Raw genomic sequence first — 20,352 nt, 5'->3', positions numbered from 1 at the left:
GGAGTTGGGTAGACAAAGCCAAAACAAAATAGAAAAAAAAAAGGGATCTGATAAAAAAACAGGAGACACCCCAGAACATTCTAGAGATGATCTATCAACAGAGGGGGACCAGGACGTAAGTGGGATTGATGGGGAAGCAGGAGGGACCTCCACACTAACCAAGGGAGAGATGAGCGACCTGCTCCGGAAAATGGAAAACTCGATAAAAATGGATATCCAAAATCTGAGAGGAGACCTGGGACACTTATTAGAAAGAGTGGAGTTTACGGAAAAAACTACTGAAAAACAAAAGCAAGAAATTGAAAGCTTAAGACAGCAAATGATAGAAACACAGAAAAATCAAAAGATGCTACTATACAAGCTGGAAGACCAGGAGAACAGAAATAGACGGAAGAACATCAGGATTCGCTCAGTCCCAGAAAAAAGGATGAAGATCTGAAGAAATGGATCACCACAATTCTCCGGCCCTTGATTAATAGAGAAGGGGAGGACTGGCTAAAGATAGAAAGGATACACCGAGTGGGTTACGCCAGGGAAGCAAGGACAGAAAGACCAAGGGACATCATCGTTAGATTCAGGTTCTATGAAGACAAATGGGAAATTTGGAAGAATCTGAAAGGAAAACCACCAATTAGGGTCGAGGGAGTGGAAATCCAGTTCTACGCAGACCTCGCGCAAGAAACCTTAATAAGAAGAAGATTGCTGAAACCCCTATTGGAATTAATGAAAGCACAAAACATCAAATATACATGGGGATTCCCGGCCTGTCTGAAAGGATATAAGGAAGGGAGGTCTGCTAAATTACGATTCCCGGAGGAATTAGAAGAATTTTGTAAAAAGCTGGACATACAGATTCCGGAATTACCAGGCTGGACACCAGAAGATTAGGGGACTTACTAAGTCCCCAGCCGGGGGGAGGGGGGGGGGATGGGATAATAATAGAGAAGAAAATCAAGTCAAGATAAGAATGGAATAGGCAGGCCACCCCACTCCAATAGCTAATTTAAGGAGTGGGAGGAAGCTGAATACCTGGAGCTCCACCTTTTGATCAAGGGGTTCAGAAAGGGCTCAGATGGAGATCCTGGATGACTTTAGGGGCCAAGAGGGGCCAATTGGGGGGTGGGGGGGGGAGGGAGGGGGGGGGAGAGGTGAGGGGTGGGGTGGGAAGGAGGGGGGGGAACACAAGGTGCAAAGGGAGAAAACATATATAACTCAAATTAAGCCAGAGAAGCGTAGCTATCAGGTAGGGGACAAACATGACAACTCTTAAATTTTTGACATATAACGTTAAAGGCCTGAATTCACCCTCTAAAAGATACAACTTATTAAGAGAACTGAAAGAGCAGGGAGCAGGAATAGTGTCATTACAAGAAACTCATCTGACATATGAATCGAACAGCAGATTATGGTCTAAAAATTTCCCGACATGGTACTATGGAGATACAATATCTAATAGAGCAAGAGGAGTGGCAATAGGAATGGCAAAAGAAGTACAATTTAAATTAGATGGAAGAATGCAGGATACGGAAGGAAGATTCCTTTTTCTAAAGGGATCTCTAGGAGAGTTGGATTGCACTATTGCAAGTATTTATGCCCCTAATAAAAACACAGTAAAATTCCTGATAAGTACACTGGAGAAACTAACAAATTTCAGGAAAGGGGGTCTGATAGTGATGGGGGATCTTAATGTGTGTCTAGAACCAGCGCGGGATAGTGCGTCCGGTGTGCAGGGGACGAATAACGTGCAACTTAGAAGGCTTAGACAGAAACTACACGAGAACCAACTGGTGGATATATGGCGAATTTTGAATGGTAGAACAAGAGACTATACGTTTTACTCCCCTGTACACCGGACGTATTCCAGACTGGATTACATACTACTGGAACACAGGTGGCTAGAGAGGGCCACTGAAGCAAAAATAGGAGTCGTCACACTGTCGGACCACGCCCCTGTAGTAATGGAATTGCGCATCTCCCAAACGCAGAGAAAAACTCCCCTATGGAGAATAAATGAGGATCTGCTGTCAGATGAGGGGGTGATTCAAAGGGTGGAAGAGGAACTCAAACAGTATTTTAGGATAAATGAAACTGGAGATGTCTCGGGGGCAGTGGTCTGGGAGGCCCATAAAGTGTACATAAGGGGAATACTAATAAAAGAGGGAGCCAGGAAAAAAAAAGAAAGGAACAACAGAATGGGTAATCTTACGACTGAAATATTTAACATTGAACAAGAACACAAAAAAATGAGAGGACTCCATAAAGAAATATATCAAAAGTTGATAGATAAAAGAGATGAATTGAAAAGACTGGTAGATCAGAAAACAAAAGAAAAATACTTTCTAATTGAGAAAGAGAGATATCAGTGGGGGGATAAAACAGGGAAACATCTGGCCAGAATGCTAAAGGAAAAAAAAACTCGTAATTTTCATAGGCAGGATACAGACTAAGCAGGGCTCAATGGTTTATGAAACAGAGAGGCATTCAGAAACTATTACAAAGAGTTGTATGCAGGAGAACATAAGGGGGAGCAAGAAAGGTCAAAGAAAAAAAAAAAGATAAGGGAATTTTTAAAGAGTGCAGGGATACCCGAGATTCAGGAGAGAGATAGAGAAGCCCTGGAGGAAGCAATTTCGGAAGAAGAAGTAAAGGAAGCAATACTAGAGGCAGCACAAGGAAAAAGTCCAGGGCCAGACGGATTTACTGCAATCTACTACAAAAAATTTAAGGATATCTTAATACCGAAGATGTGTCAGTATATGAATGTGTTAGGAAAAGATTGTAAACTGAGTAGAGAGGCACAAACTGCCCTGATCACGGTGATCCCAAAGGAAGGAAAAGATACGACCCTCTGCTCCAGCTACAGACCCATATCGCTATTAAATACAGATACAAAGATCTACGCAAAAATATTGGCAAAAAGGATGAAGGGGCTAATGAATTCATTGGTCCATCCTGACCAAACAGGGTTTGTGGCTGGAAGAGAGGGGAAGGACCATGGGGTGCGAACACTGCTCCTTCTACAAAAAATAAAAGAGGACGGGGCCCCCGGTCTGCTCTTGTCTTGCGACGCTGAAAAGGCGTTTGACAGAGTAGACTGGGGGTTCATGTTCCAAACATTAGAAAAAATGGGAGTAGGCCCAAGGATGTTGGAAAGAATAAAAACATTGTATAGACAACCGAGAGCAGCAATCAGGATCAACGGGGTACTCTCAGAAACGTTTGCAATGAGGAGAGGGACAAGACAAGGGTGCCCCCTGTCTCCACTTCTTTTCATCCTCTCATTAGAGCCCCTTCTTGCAACATTAAGAAATGACCCCGATATTAAAGGACCAAAAGTGGGCAATGAAGAGCACAAGGTATCGGCATTTGCCGATGATGTGCTCTTCTATATAATTAAACCAGAAAGTACCCTGCCAAAATTAATTAGAACGATAGAACAATATGGAGAGCTCTCAAATTTTAAGATAAATATGGGAAAATCTGAAATCCTAAACATAAACCTAAGAAAAGCAGATGAGGAAAATTTGAGGAAGAAATTTCAATTTATATGGAAAAAAGAAATAAAATATTTGGGCGTAAAACTAGCTAACTCCCTGGATAAAATCTACAAAGGGAACTACATCCCCCTACTGGATGAAATCAGGAAAGAGGGTAAAAAAATACAAATTAGACCAATTTCTTGGATAGGCCGGATAAACGCCATAAAAATGACCCTGCTTCCAAAAATTACTTATAAATTCCAAATGTTACCTATAAACCTACCAATATATTACCTCAGAAAACTAAAAACAATACTAACAAATGTAATCTGGAAAAATAAAAAAACGAGGGTATCTTTAAAGATGCTAAGAAAAGGAAAAAAGAATGGGGGTTTGGCGGCTCCGGATATTGTAACATACTATAACGCAATAATCTTGTCACGAGCGATAGAATGGGTAAGGGATAATCAAGAAAAAAGATGGGTAAATCTGGAAAAATTTTATAGTAAGGCACAGCTAGGAGCAATTATTTGGAACCCCCCCAACACAGAACGATAGATGAAAATACACATGGGTTAACACGGGTGGTAATTAAGATGTGGGATAGAACTTATAAACAGTTAAATAAGACTTACAACTCACCACTTATAAGAGTAAATGATAATGAGTTTTTTGCACCGGGGAAATAAGTATAGGGGGGAAATGGATAAAGAAAGATAAGGTGGAATTAAGAGAGATAATGAAAAAGGGGAAAATTAAAACAATGCACGAGTTGCAACAGGATACAGAAACATGGGTGATGAATGGATGGCGGTATGCACAGTTAGAAAGATTTATTAGAAAACTACCACAACCTATAAGAGCAGGAGAAGAGTTGACGGGATTGGAAAAATTATTCACGTTAGAAAACACAAAAAACACCATATCAAAATTATATAAATTATTACTAGATGAAGATGAAATAGAGAAGCCCAGTTATATCAAACAATGGGAAAAGGATTTGGGGACACTGGTTGAATTTAACACGATAAAAAAGATTATGAACCTTACCCACAGCTCGGCGATAGATGTTAAAACAACCGAAATGAATTATAAGTGTTTAGTGAGGTGGTATATAACACCAGAGAGGGCCAGTAAATTCCAAAAAGAATCATCGGCAGAATGCTGGAGAGGATGTGGGGAAATAGGTACTATGGCACACATATGGTGGAAATGCCCGAAGATTCAAAAATATTGGGAAAAAGTTTTGAGTATGGTCCAAAAAATTACGGGAAAGGAGGTGAAAAAAGAACCATGGTCGGTGCTCTTCCACGGCATTAAGGAAAGTGAGAAACAATATAAAGCCTCGTTGGTGCCTCATTTAATTAATGCAGCAAAAAAACTAATACCCAAAAATTGGAGAGAAAAAGAATCCCCACAGATTTGGGAGTGGATAAATGCCGTGGAAGAAACCTACACCATGGAGAGGTTTTATGGTAGCAAGGAAGAAGGGGGTGAGGGAAGGAAAGATAAATGGAAGAGTTGGAGAGAGTTTAAAAAAACATGGAGTTACGCTGAGAAAATTAGGTATCAGTAGAGTTATATATGGGAAGAGGATGTACACCAGGGGAATAAGGGAGGGGGGGGGATGAAAGAGTGTAAACTATTAAGGGAAAAGAGTTATCGAGATAATATAACAAAGGTTGGTTTTTTTTTTTTGTTTAGCTTCTCTTTTTTTTCTAATTTATCTTTTTCTTTCCTTTCTCTTGGTTTTTATATACAAGGGTGGGTAAAGAGAAAGAAGGGAGGGGCCTATATTGAGACAGGAAGAATGCTACATTATGGGAGATCTGTATCGTTCCTACCCCTTCCTTGTTTAATTCAAATTTTATAGTGTGATATGAAAATTAGCCACAGTGATGTGAAGGAAAAGAGAGACGTACATGAATGGAAAAGTTGATGGTTGTCTCACTATTTAAAGTAAGCTGAGTGGCCAAAAAAAAAAAAAAAAAAAAAGAAGTCGTTTTGCAAGTCGCCGCTGAAGTCGTGTGCAGGTCGCCTCTGTGAGACAGCCTGCAAGTCGTGTTGCCCCTGTGTGAACCAGCAGTAAAGGCTCATACACACTATAAGAAAATCGGGCGAACATTTTCGTCCATTTTTGTACGATTTTTGTATAGTGTGTACACAACTTTTGACAGCCAATTCCGAATTCCCGAAGGGACAAACTCCAAATGTTTTCTGGTACGGGAACAGAACAAACGATTTTCGTTTAATGTGTACCGTTTTATAAGATTTTCTTACAAGAAAATGCAGAAAAGAAAGACTGCGCATGATCAGAAACGATAAACAACAAAAAAAAGCCTTTATTGTACGAGAATTTTTGTACGAAATTTCGTTCATCAGTTCCAATTTGCTGTGAGACAACGAGGAAAATCGAACGATCGGTCGTCTGATTTTTCTTAGTGTGTACTCTACTTTAGGCCACAGATTGTACTCCAGTAATGTTGAGCTCACTGGTTGGCTGCATGCCTTCGCTCACATACTGTATATTAGTTCTAGACAGTTCTACTTGTATATTATTGATTAATTAAAAGAAGCCAATAGCAAATAAATTGCATTCACATCAGTCAAATGAAAATCTAACTTGTTTATAATATACAGTATCTATAATAAAAAAAATGTTAGCCTCCAAAATACATCTAAAATGTGTTTCATTCTACTATATGAGCTTTGTCTCCTATAGGACCTTCAGGAATCAATGTTTTTAAAAGGGTATTCTACCTTCTACTTTGTTTTCAAGTAATACATAAGTGCCCAAACTACAACTTTTGTAGTGTATGTTTTGTTAAAGGAAACCTGTATTGAGGTAACTGTACCATTGCCTGGTTGTCGTGATGATTCTCTAACTTCAATAATTTGTGAGTCACTGACTCTATAAAGCATGTATACAAATAAGACATTCTAAGACCCCCTTCACACCGAGGGCGTTTTGCAGGCACTATAGCGTTAAAAATAGCGACTGCAATCCGCCCTCAAACAGCTGCAGCATTGTCTCCAGTGTGAAAGCCCGAGGGCTTTCACACCGGAGCGCTGCGCTGGCAGGACGTCAGGAAAAGTCCTGTCAGCAGCTTCTTTGGAGCGGTGTGTTTACTGCTCCTCCACCGCTGCTCCCCATTGAAATCAATAGGGCAACGCTGGGATACCGCCGGCAAAACGCCGCTATTGCGGGCGGTTTTAACCCTTTCCCATAGTGTTGGCGGTAAAACGTCGCTATTTTTAGCGGCGCATTTCGGCCACTAGCAGGGCGCTTTTACCCCCGCTAGCGGCCGAAATGCGCCGCTAATCCGACGGTAAAACGCCGCTAAAAATAGCGGCGTTTTACTGCCAACTCTATGGGCGGCTTGGTGTGAAAGGGCTCTAACTTTGGTTTTACTCTTCTTGTTTCTTGCTTATTTTGGATCAGTGATTTATAAAGTACTGAAGCTAGAGAGAGCCATTCCTAAGCCATTAGAGCCGGTTTACACTGAGGCAGCACAACTTGCAGTGCGACTGCCTCAGGCGACCTGCACGCGACAGCAGCGGCGACTTGCAAAACTACTTCTATATAGAAGTCAATGCAAGTCGCCTCAAGTCGCCCCCAAAGTCGTACAGGAACCTTTTTCTAAGTCGGATCGACTTGAGTCGCTCCTATTAGAATGGTTCCATTGTACAGAATGGAACGTGACTTCTCAGGTGGCTAAGTCGCCTGACAAGTCATCCCAGTGTGAACCGGCTCTTAAAGTTACACACAGGCCATCAGTACTTATTTTTTGTGTGAAAGGTAATGCAATAATGCTGCCTTTTGGTCTGTTAAGTATACCGGTAAAAGTGTTTTTTTTTTTTTTATATATGTTTTGATAAGTGCAACAAAGGCCTGTTGAGCCTGCCAGATATACAGCAAACTCCTAATTTCCTTTGCATTCTGCCTGCACTAAAATCCCAAGCACAGTTATTAGGCCTGACCTGTCGACTTATGTGGACTACAGAACACCCCTCATGTTATGGAGATGAGAAGAGGGGGAGTCCTAATCAGCAACAGCCTAAGATGATGATGCTGCTCCTCCATAGATATAGCAGAGTGAATGAGTGTTGTCACCCTACTGCAGAAGTTTGTTATTTGCAGGATTACGTGGTAAAAATAAAGAGAAAAAAGAAAAACAAATGCAACCACCACATGTAAGGACTGATGAGCTGCAATATATTATATTTTTGTTTTCATGTTTAGATGCACTTTATAGTTTACTTTCCCCACTGTCTTGCCTATTTAGGTGTTGGCTAATTGCATGTTGTAGATGATTTGAAAATATTATTTGATGACAGTAATTATTGCCGTTTTGTAGTAATTTACATTTTTTGTGTGTTTACAGTACGACCTCTGAAAAAAATTGTTGTTACAGTCTTCAACTTCTTTGTCACAGTGGCAGCAGCATTTGCTTGCACTTATATCGGCAGTCAGTATGTTTTTTCTGAGTCAGCTACGGTGAGTTTAGCTCCAGTATAATATACCTAGATTGTCATTAGTTGCCATATATTTACTGATTATTCCCTTTTGGCTTGGTCCCCATGGTGTTTGATTTTTTGACATTATTGAAGGTGTCCCAATGGCGAATGATTTTACCGGAACCTACACATGCACCATAGCATGAGTTTAAGGGTCCACCCAGAAAAAAGCAATGGTATTCAATGGGCTTGCCTTTTTTAGATTGCCCATACACAGGCAGATCTGTTATAAAAAAATAAGTGATTGTGGATTTTCCTCTCTACTTTGAGATTTAGCCCCAATTGGGACCTGCAAGTGTAATAAACACACGATGAAGTGTTTGCTCTTATTTTAGAAAACAGAATACAGGCATACCCCACTTTTAAGTACGCAATGGGGTTTATTTACTAAAGCTGGAAATTCTGCATAGAAACCAATGAGCTTCTAACCCCAGCTTGTTCAGTTAAGCTTTGGTAATAAAACCTGGAAGCTCATTGGTTTCTATGGAGAAGTGAGCCTGATTTTGCACTTTCCAGCTTTAGTAAATAAACTTCATTGTGTACTTAAAAGTGGGGTATGCCTGTAGATGTTGGTATGTCACTGGGATTTCCCAGCATATTGTTAAGGCCCCTTTCACACTGGGGAGGTAGGGGGCGTCGGCGGTAAAACAGCGCTATATTTAGCGCTGTTTTACCGCGGTATTCGTCCGCTAGCGGTGCGGTTTTAACCCCCGCTGGCGGCCGAAAAAGGGTTAAAACCCCTCGTATAGCGCGGCTATAGCCGTGGTATTACCGCGGTATAGCCGCGCTGTCCCATTGATTTCAATGGGCAGGAGCGGTTTAGGAGCGGTGAATACACCGCTCCAAAGAAGCGGCTGACAGGATATTTTTTCTTCTCCTGCCAGCGCACCACTTCAGTGTGAAAGCCCTCGGGCTTTCACACTGAACAAACAGCGGAGGCTGTTTAGGGGCTGTTTGCAGGCGCTATTTTTAGCGCAATAACGCCTGCAAACCGCCCCAGTGTGAAAGGGGTCTAATACATCTCTGTACAAGCTAATAAATGCTTCTGATAGATGGAAATGCGTATTATATATTGGGAGTTAACCCCAGACTTAATTGTCACAAGAGATACTTACCGTATTTATCGGCGTATAACACGCACCGGCGTATAACACGCACCCCAAGTTTAGGAGGGAATTTTAAGGAAAAAAAAACTTTTAGGAGGGAAGTTGAAGGGAAAAAAACTTACATTTAAATGCCCATCATTGCAGCCTTGCCCCAGTGCAGCCTTGCCCCAGTGCAGCCTTGTCAGTGCAGCCTTCCCCAGGGCAGCCTTCCCCAGTGCAGCCTTGTCAGTGCAGCCTTCCCCAGTGCAGTCTTGCCCCAGTGCAGCCTTGCCCCAGTGCAGCCTTCGATCCTGTGATCCCCTGCCATCCTGGGCTTCAAAATCGCTGACCACGATTTGAAAATGGCGCCGCCGGCGCCGAAATACACAGAGCCGGTCCTCGGCTCTTCTTGGCGGCTCTCGTTCACTTTCGGCTCCACTCGTAGTCCCGCCCGGGATGGGCGTGACTGTGAGCGGAGCTATCCGAACCTAGCCGAGTACACTCGGCTAGGTTCAGGCGGTGCTCGAGTGAAGCCGAAAGTGGCCGAGAAGGGCCGAGGACCGGCTCTGTGTATTTCGGCGCCGGCGGCGCCATTTTCAAATCGCGGTCGGCGATTTTGAAGATCTGGCAGCTCAGGATCGCAGGGGATCAGCGTATAACACGCACCCGCGATTTTCCCCTGATTTTAAGGGGAAAAAAGTGTGTGTTATACGCCGATAAATACGGTAAATCATTTTATATTAAATGCAAAAATCAGCCCATGGGTGAACTCCATTAATCTTTCCACTTAAGTTTATCAAGACATCTCTGAAATGATTAAATCCGTCTCACTTTAGAAAACTGCCCTTATGAGACTTGTTGATGCCATTGTTCATTAGGCACAGTATGCAGCAGTCCTGTAAACCAGGATTAGGAGCTTGTGTAGACAGGTGTTTGACTTAAAAAGGCAGCTGTTAAAACCAACCTAGTGCTTTTCCAGACCTATGTGAAATAAGATAGATACGATTTATTGCCATTGCATTTAAAAATTTATAACGAAATTTCGAAAAGGTAACTCCTCTCAAATGCCGTAAAGGCTGAGTTTGTTCTCTTTTTGCCTGTGATTCAAACAAAATGTAATTGGACCTGCTGCATCCAAAGACATGCGGCGCAAAACAATGTAGGGTAAATGCAGCACAATACTTTAATACTCTGAACCACTAGCCTGAAGCAAACATGAAGAATAAGTCAGAGTGGCATCTGAAATCCTGACTTGCATATTTGTGCCTAAGAAAGTAGTGAAGCCAGATGAGTCAGCTTGGCTTTCAGGCTACTTGCATTTCTAGGGAAAGATTATTAATGGCAGCCTCCACGTTCTTTTATGCTAGTATCTAAACTTTAAAAAAAAATGTATTTATATTGTAGCTTTGCAGACCTTGGATAAGGTAAATGTGTTTAGTTTTCTTTTGTTTTGTTTTTTTCCTTTTTCATTTTTACCTGGTAATCCTGCGATTAGCACATTTCCTGTCCCTGGTTCGCTAAACTCACTCCTTCACTTGAAGGGTTATGATTGTCACCCAGACTCAACTTAATACATCTCTGCCTTTGCTCAACATCTTCATTTAAAGAGGAGCTCCAGGCTCCTGCAGGAAAAAAATAAGTCGGCTACAAATACTGTAGCTGCTGACTTTTAATATTAGGACACTTACCTGTCCAGGAATCCAGCGCTGTCTTCACCCGAGCCAATTTTTTAGTTGGCTATCAGGTGCTGCTGCCGCCATCTCCGCTAAGGGAAACCGGCAGTGAAGATGTGCGCCTTCACAGCCAGTTTTGTACTGCGCATGCGCTGCACTCTCTAATTGGGCCGACTGTGGGGGAAGGAGGAGGGGGGGGCAACTTCAAAACCAGGAACCTGCTCTCCCCCAAAAGGTGCCAAATGTGGCAGTGGAGGGGGGAAGGAGGTAGATAAGTGGAGCTTTCCTTTTTGGGTGGAGCTCTGCTTTAAATAAGAGATAGGGGGAGTAACCGTTTACAGGAGGTAGCTAACCCTTCCAGGACAGCTCATAGAAAGTGACAAGGACACTGCATTTCTGGCATGATGAACAGATTTTTTTTCTGTACCTGAACATGTATTTAGTCTGAAAAACTAATACAGCCACCATATCCTGGTAAGCCACAGTACATAACATTTTTGTTTTTGGGTCTAGTTATCCTTTAGGGCTTTTTGGTAATATGCTTTTTAATTCTCAAATACTAATTACAGGTTTGGCCATCCATACACAAAGCTTTATTTCTATGTCAGTTCTATGTGTTGTGAACTGAAAAGTGCTGATTGATATGCCCTGCTCTTCTTTACAGCGGATCCTATCCTCTGTGATTGTGGCGTCATTAGTGGGCCTTGCAGAGCTGTATGTGTTGGTTCGGACCATGGAAGGGGAGCTTGGAGAGTTATAGCATTTGTTCCTGGCACTCCTGGAGAGAATGCACCCTCTACTGCTGAGCTGGACTCTGTCTGCTGATGTACGAATTAAAGAAGAACTTCACTCTCTCAATCAACACTATTTTTAATACTTCTGCTGCTAGCATTAGTAAATAGAAATGAGAGTATATCATATATTTTTTTTAATTTTCTTTCTTGACATTTCTTCAGTTACTTCCTAGTTTCCATGCCTAGACAAATGATGTCATACATCCCAGGAGTCTTCAGTAGGGGAGGAGGGGTTTTCTCAGCTAAGCACACTCTCCTGCCTACATGCCGGAGCTAAGGGCAAATGGATTCCAGGAAGTAAATGCTACATGAATCATCTGCCTATACTCAAGATGGCTACAGCCAGAAATGCTAGGGTTTTTTTTTTTTTTTTCAAAGTGATTTCTCAGCAAAACAATGTATGGATGGATAAGTTTGCTTTGAATATAAAAAAATGAATTAAATAGCATATTTGGTTTGTGGTGCTCAGATGCAGTGTACTTTCGCTTTAAGATTGCAGTAAAGCATGTTGCACTAAAACAGAGGAAGCCAAGTTTATTTTCATGATTCAATTAATTTATGATTAGTAGTTTTCTTCATCTCCTGCTTCTTCAAAGATATCCATATTTACAAGGATCAATTAAAGCTGTGCATTGTTTAGGGACTGTTTTTAGAAAGGCTGTATTTGGGGTTTGCACATTGTTGCAGTGGTTTGATAATTTCCATGCTGCCTGTTAACCATGTTGTTCTCCATTATTATTGAAAAGATCTCTGTATAGGCTAATGTTGGCCATACAAGTTGCAGTTTTCTAGATGATAAACTTTAGTCAGTTTTTAACAGCAATTGATCGCTAACCACTTTTATATGGCAGGGATGCCTTTGTGATTAAAAGCTGGTTGAAATTGCTAAAAAAAAATGCCCCCATGTATGACAAGAAAAGCTTTTGATGCACATTTGATCAGTGGTGGTCAACGTACTTGGTGAAAAAAAGAGCTTTCAGTTGTGACCTTTTCATCACCAAATTACTGCAGATAATATTTAGTAAATGTAATAACAGAAAGCTGTAAACATGCCCCAGGAGTTGGTCAGAGACTATACACAGGCTATAGTAGATGGTCAGAGACTGGAGACAGGCTTCAAGAGACAGCCATAGACTGGTGAAAGGTTCCATGAGACTGCTAACAAATACTGCTATTACTGCTTTAAAATTCAGTTGTGTCAAACCTGCGGTTGAAGGAAAGAAAATTGGTTAATGTATGGCCAGACTAACAGTGCCCTCCATGCACATAAATGGGGTGGACCGAGGAATCGCCCCTGCTGGGACATTGTATTCTCTTGTCGAATCTACTGATCATTGGCTGCAGTCACTGTTCGGCAGAAACTTTTCCAACATGTCACTTTGACAGAAGTCGATTACACAATCAACTTCAGTCAAGTGGGGGATCCTACATACTGATTGAAATTCTGAAATTTTGATCAGTGTATGGCCAGCGTTATTAAAAAACACTTCTACAGATAACCTTTTAATGTACAGTGCTACCGTTTGTCATATACAGTAATTACAGAGGCAGTTGTACCTATGGCAACAGAACGTGCAAATGTTAACCTAGAAGTTTTATGACTTTCTCTGCTGTACAGTATGCAAGTTAAACATTTATGGATGTGTCTGTTCCTTGTTACAGTTCTAATCTATCTTGTATTTTACTATTTAATGTGTATTTTTTTTTTTACACCTGTTTTATTGAAGACTGTACTTTATTGCCCTTTGCCTAGAAAATTACTTAAATAAATCTGTACTAATATGTACTTGCTTGTCTGCTTTTTTAATATAAATAGCTCACGATGGCTACATTCACACAAACGGCCGAGGGCGAATAGTTTGCTGCATTAAAAGCAAACTAAATGCCCCACCTTGTCATTGGAAACATACAACCTCGCTGGTTAGCTTTGAATGATTACATGCGAACAATAGCGGTACTGGCCATTAATTTGTACCCCTGCTGCTTGCACACGCTGTGTGTATGCAGCACATACAGTGGATATAAAAAGTTTACACACCCCTGTTAAAATGTCAGGTTTCTATGATGTAATAAAAATGAGACAAAGCTAAATCATTTCAGAACTTTTTCTACCTTTTAATGTGACCTTTAAACTGTACAACTCAGTTGAACTACAAACTGAAATCTTTTAGGTGGAGGGAAGTAAAAATAAAAAATAAAACAATATGGTTGCATAAGTGTGCACACCCTTAAACTAATACTTTGTTGAAGCACCTTTTGATTTTATTACAGCAATCAGTCTTTTTCAGTATGAGTCTATCAGCATGGCACATCTTGGCTTGGCAATATTTGCCCACTCTTTGCAAAAAGACTCCAAATCTGTCAGATTGTGAGGACATCTCCTGTCCACAGCCCTCTTCAGATCACCCCACAGATTTTCAATCAGATTCAGGTCTGGGCTCTGGCTGGGCCATTCCAAAACTTTAATCATTTTCTGGTGAAGCTATTCCTTTGTTGATTTGGATGAATGCTTTGGGTCATTGTCCCGCTGAAAGATGAAGTTCCTCTTCATGTTCAACTTTCTAGCAGAAGCCTGAAGGTTTTGTGCCAATATTGACTGGTATTTGGAACTGTTCATAATTCCCTCTACCTTGACTAAGGCCCCTGTTCCATCTGAAGAAAAACAGCCCCAAAGCATGATGCTGCCACCACCATGCTTCACTGTGGGTATGGTGTTCTTTTGGTGATGTGCAGTGTTGTTTTTGCACTTATGGATTTATGTCCAAAAAGTTCAACCTTGGTTTCATCAGACCATAACACATCTTTTGGGAGACTTCACATGTGTTTTGGCAACATTTGTCTGGGATTGGATGTTTTTCTTCATAAGAAAGGGCTTCCGTCTTGCCATTCTACCCCATAGTCCAGAGATGTGAAGAATACAGGAGATTGTTGTCACATGCCTCACACAGCCAGTACTTGCCAGATATTCCTGCAGCTCCTTTAATGTTGCTGTAGGCCTCTTGACAGCCTTCCTGACCCGTTTTCTTCTCGTCTTTTCATCCATTTTAGAGGGACGTCCAGTTCTTGGTAATGTCACTGTTGTGCCATATTTTTTCCACTTGATGACGATTGTCTTCACTGTGTTCCATGGTTTATCTAATGCCTTGGAAATTCTTTTGTACCCTTCTCCTGACTGATACCTTTTAACAATGAGATCCCTCTGATGCTTTGGAAGCTCTCTGCGGACCATGGCTTTTGCTGTAGGATGCAACTAAGAAAATGTCAGGAAAGACCTACTAGAACAGCTGAACTTTATTTGGGGTTAATCAGAGGCACTTTAAATGATGGCAGGTATGTACTGACTCCTATTTAACATGAGTGTGAATGTGATTGCTTAATTCTGAACACAGCTACATCCCCAGTTATAAGCAGGTGTGCACACCTTATGCAACTACATTATTTTATTTTTTTATTTTTATTCCCCCCTAAAAGATTTCAGTTTGATTTTCAATTGATTTGTACAGTTTATAGATCACATTAAAGGTGGAAAAAGTTCTGAAATGATTTATCTTTGTCTCATTTTTTTTACATCACAGGAACCTGACATTTTAATAGGGGTACGTGGACTTTTTACATCCACTGTAGCTCTGCTGGCAAGAACCAACTGATTCTTGACAGCAGTCACCTGTGTGTGTGTGTGTGTGTGTAGTTAAACTGTACACTGACGATGTCGGCACTTTGTTTTTCTGTTAGATAACTGAGAACTCTCCAGACAACTAGCTTATCCCTAATATGGAGTGTGATTTGCTAATCTGATATCTTCAAGCCCAGCTCTAGAAAAAATTATTTTGAACAGAGTGGAAATTTCTTTATTATTGTCCATGTTAGAGAAATACCCACTCACTTTCATCTCTCGTTTTCTTGTCAGACAGAAAGGTAGAAGAAATCTCTCCAATGCAGAAACAAACACCAGCATAAACATATTTATTTTATTTTTTTTTTTTTAGAAAAATTATATCTTCTGTCACTTTTTTTTTTTTCCTTTTGGTCTGTGGACTTTTTTTTTCTCCCTTCCAGTAATGCTGAGTTGTCTATAAGCTTTCAACAGGATTTCACTAAGACTGGAAGTAAGGAGTCACAGATGGCAAGAAAAATGTTAGCAGTTCTTATGCCACGTACACACGGTCGGACTTTTCGACCGGACTGGTCCGACGGACGCCGATGGACCAAATCCGGCGGACAATCCGATCGTGTGTGGGCTCCACCGGACCTTTAGCGGACTTTTCCAGTCGCAAATCTGACAGACTTTAGATTTGGAACTTGCTTCAAATCTTTACGTCGTAACTCCGCCGAACCCAGAAATCCGCTCGTCTGTATGCTAGTCCGACGGACAAAAACTGACGCTAGGGCAGCTACTGGCTATCAACTTCCTTATTTTAGTCCGGTGTACGTCATCACATACGAATCCGTCGAACTTTTGTGTGATCGTATGTAGTTAAGTCCGTTCGTTAGAAAGTCCGTCGAAAGTCTGTCGGACGAGCTGTCAGACTTTTGTAGACGAAAAGTCCGACCGTGTGTACGCGGCATTCTTCTCCACTCTGTTGTGAAAAAAAATTGGATCATCATTGGAGTTGCTTTCCTTCCCACTTTTACTTAAAAAAACATTTAAAAAGTTCTTACAGGTATATCTTCCCACGCAGGGGTTCTCACCATTAATGCAACAAACATAACATTCAGACTCCTGGCTGTCTTGTGGAAGCTTTACTGCTCCGAGTAGTACCAAATGGTAGGACCATCAAACATGTACCAGTGTTTGTGCACAGACGCTGTACCTCAGCTCTGCCTCTCTCCTTCCTGCATTTTTCTAGCTGCTCTATCCCTCCTGGACACTCTCCAGCTCAGGTCTTGGGGTGTCTTGACCTGGACCGTATGGTACATACCAGCACCTCTCACAGCTCCCTTCACACACTGACTTCTTCGGGTGGGTGGGGCTCTGACCTCTAACTTTGTTTCTAACATAAACCCAGTACACCCCTGCATCATTAGTGTGCCTGTTTCCTGAAAAATCTGGCCTGGACCGCCATTTTAAACAGTGGCACGAGTTTGACCTGCCAAAATATTTACAGTGCTGTGAAAAAGTAAAGAAAATATTTCCACCGCTCCAGGCTGACACTGACCCAGGTGTTAGTAGAAGTTTCAGAGCAGAAGAGCTCCAGGTGCTGGCTGAATGCTAGACAAAGCAGGCTTGAATGGAGGAGAAGATTCGGATGCCGCACACCGGATGTAGTCAAAAAATTTTCACTTTATTGAAAAAATGGGATCATCAAAATAACAAGACTGTCATGCAGAAAGTACAGATAAGCTGACGCGTTTCGCACTCAGGACTGAGTGCGAAACGCGTCAGCTTATCTGTACTTTCTGCATGACAGTCTTGTTATTTTGATGATCCCATTTTTTCAATAAAGTGAAAATTTTTTGACTACATCCGGTGTGCGGCATCCGAATCTTCTCCTCCATTCAAGCCTGCTGTGAAAAAGTATTTGCCCCTTTCCTGATTTTTTTTTTTTGCATATTTGTCACACTTAAATGATTCAGATCATCAAACAAAAGATAACCCAAGCAAATACAAAATGCAGTTTTTAAATGATTTCTTTTTTTTAACCATTTCAACCCCGGAAGATTTGGCTGCTCAATGACTGCTTTTTACAATTTGGCACTGCGCTGCTTTAAAGTGGACGTAAACCCGAATTTATTTATTTATTTATTTTATGTCATAATATAGAGTATAAGATTTCCTATCATTTGAGCCCAGTCTTGCCACAAAGAGTTAATCCATCTCTGAGAAATCCTCTTTTATTGTTCAGTGAGATAAATGTTGACAAACAGAGAAAAACTTTGTCAAATACTCCCCCTTGCTGTGAGTGACAGGTGATTTACATATCTTGTGCACTAGCCTAAGACACATGCATTATTTTTTAATTTCCTCCCACTCCTTTCTTCTGCTGCTCTGCCAGGATTGGATGTTCCACACCTCAGCATAATTTGGCATGCTGAAGTCATGTGGTTACTTTCCTGTCTTTTCACTGGATGTTAGAGATCATAGCAGAAGTTCAGTGTAAGAAATACACAGGAGAAAAATGCATATTGACAAGGGGAGTGTAGAGGTGGGCCGGGAGTCTACTGACATCACGACTCCACCCACTGAGCTCCAGACAACAGACCCACCCACAGAATCTGCAGTTTTTCTGGTCTCATAACAGACCGAGGGGAGACATTTGACAGGTAAAGATGCATGCAGGAGGCATGTATATCCTTATAGATAACCCCTATGGCAGTTTAGAAAGGATGACATTGGGTTTACATCCACTTTAACTGGTAATTGCGCGGTCATGCAATGCTGTGCCCAAACTAAATTTGCGTCCTTCTTTTCCCACAAATAGAGCTTTCTTTTGATGATATTTGATTGCCTGTGCGATTTCAATTTTTTGCGATATAAACGGAAAAGACCGAAAATTTTGGAAAAAAAATATTTTTTCCACTTTTTTTATTAAAAAAAATCCAATAAACTGAATTTTAGTCATACATTTAGACCAAAATGTATTCAGGCACATGTCTTTGGTAAAAAAAAAAAGAATAAGCGTATATTTAGTGGTTTGCGCAAAAGTTATAGCGTCTACAAACTAGGGTACATTTTGTGGAATTTACGCAGCTTTTAGTTTGACTAATTTCTTGAGGTGCTAAAATGGCAGGGCAGTACAACCCCCCCCCCCCAATGACCCCATTTTGCAAAGTAGACACCCCAAGGAAATTGCTGAGAGGCATGTTGAGCCCATTGAATATTTTATTTTTTTGGCACAAGTGATTGAAAAATGACAAAAGAAAATACAAATTACACAAAGTTGTCACTAAATTTCATATCTTGCTCACACATGCCATGGTTATATGTGGAATTACACCCCAAAATACATTCTGCTGCTTCTCCTGAGTACAGGGATACCACATGTGTAAGACTTTTTGGGAGCCTAGCCGCGTACAGGACCCCGAAAACCAAGCAACGTCTTCAGGATTTCTAAGGGCGTAAATTTTTTATTTCACTACTCACTACCTATCACAGTTTCGAAGGCCATAAAATGCCAAGATGGCACAACCCCCCCCCCCCCCCCCAATGACCCCATTTTGGAAAGTAGACACTCCAAGCTATTTGCTGAGAGGCATGATGAGTCCATGGAAATCTTTTATATTTTGCCACAAGTTGTGGGAAAATTACAAACTTTATTTTTTTTTTTTTTTTTTTTGCACAAAGTTGTTACTAAATGATATATTGCTCAAACATGCCATGGGCATATGTGAAATTTCACCCCAAAGTACATTCTGCTTCTTCTCAGTACGGGGATACCACATATGTGAGACTTTTTGGGAGCCTAGCCGTGTACAGGACCCCAAAAACCAATCACCACCTTCAGGCTTTCTAAGGGCGTAAAATGGTGATTTCACTTCCTCACTACCTATCACAGTTTAGGAGGCCATGAGAGAGGTTTGTTAGAGAACCTTAGTGAACAAACCGCATCATGAAGGCCAAGGAACACACCAGACAGATCAGGGATAAAGTTGTGGAGAAGTTTAAAGCAGGGTTAGGCTATAAAAATATCCCAAGCTGTGAACATCTCACAGAGCACTGTTCAATCCATCATCCGAAAATGGAAGGTGTATGGCACAACTGCAAACCTACCAAGACATGGCCGTCCACCTAAACTGACAGGCTGGGCAAGGAGAGCATTAATCAGAGAAGCAGCCCATAGTAACTCTGGAGGAGCTGCAGAGATCCACAGCTCAGGTGGGAGAATCTGTCCACAGGACAACTATTAGTTGCGAACGCCACAAATCTGACCTTTTATGGAAGAGTGGCAAGAAGAAAGCCATTGTTGAAAGAAAGCAATAAGAAGTCAGTTTGTGAGAAGCAATGTGGGAGGGGGGACACAGCAAACATGTGGAAGAAGGTGCTCTGGTAATATGAGACCAAAATTTAACTTTTTGGCCTAAAAGCAAAACCCTGTGTGGTGGAAAACTAACACTGCCACCACCATCCCCACTGTGAAACATGGTGGTGGCAGCATCCATGTTGTGGGGATGCTTTTCTTCAGCAGGGACGGGAGCTGGTCAGAATTGATGGGAACATGGATATAGCCAAATACAGGGCAATCTTAGAAGAAAACCCGTTAGTCTGCAAAAGACTTGAGACTGGGGTGGAGGTTCATCTTCCAGCAGGACAACGACTGTAAACCTACAGCCAGAGCTGAAATGAGATGGTTTAGATCAAAGCATATTCATGTGTTAGAATGGCCCGGTCAAAGTCCAGACCTAAATCCAATTGAGAATATGTGGCAAGACTTAAAAAATTGCTGTTCACAGACGCTCTCCATCCAATCTGACAGAGCTTTAGCTATTTTGCAAAGAAGAATAGGCAAAAGCGTCACCCTCTAGATGAGCAAAGCTGGTAGAGACATCCCCAAAAAGACTTGCAGCTGGAATTGCAGTGAAAGATGGTTCTACAAAGTATTGACTCAGGGGGGCTGAATACAAATGCCACACTTTTCAAATATTTATCTGTAAAAAACGCTGAAAACCATTTATCATTTATCATCAGCCATTTTTCCTTCCACTTCACAATTATGTGCCGCTTTATGTTGGTCTATAACATAAAATACCCAAAAAATAAATGTATGTTTTTGGTTGTAACATGACAAAATGTGGAAACTTTCAAGGGGTATGAATACTTTTTTAAGGCACTGTATATATAAAAATAAAGCAGTATCATCACTGAAAA

The 20,352-nt window shown here is 41.3% G+C and overlaps 1 protein-coding gene across 2 annotated transcripts in view; it reads left to right on the top strand.

The window, feature by feature from the left end:
- VMA12 (vacuolar ATPase assembly factor VMA12) overlaps positions 1–13,335 on the top strand; it is a 44,460-nt gene extending 31,125 nt beyond the window's left edge. Inside the window, exons 5-6 of one of the 2 annotated variants that reach the window (XM_073616606.1) lie at positions 7,865–7,977; positions 11,420–13,335. In XM_073616606.1, the coding sequence (XP_073472707.1) occupies positions 7,865–7,977; positions 11,420–11,515 (209 nt within the window). In that variant the 3' untranslated portion in view covers positions 11,516–13,335. The remainder of the gene's footprint in view (positions 1–7,864; positions 7,978–11,419) is intronic. The other variant, XM_073616607.1, reaches the window with a different exon arrangement.
- Positions 13,336–20,352: the final 7,017 nt, after the last annotated feature.

Source organism: Aquarana catesbeiana, linkage group LG02 (assembly GCF_042186555.1).
Source record: "Aquarana catesbeiana isolate 2022-GZ linkage group LG02, ASM4218655v1, whole genome shotgun sequence".
NCBI classification, from domain to species: domain Eukaryota; kingdom Metazoa; phylum Chordata; class Amphibia; order Anura; family Ranidae; genus Aquarana; species Aquarana catesbeiana.
This window is presented reverse-complemented; position numbering and strand designations above follow the sequence as displayed.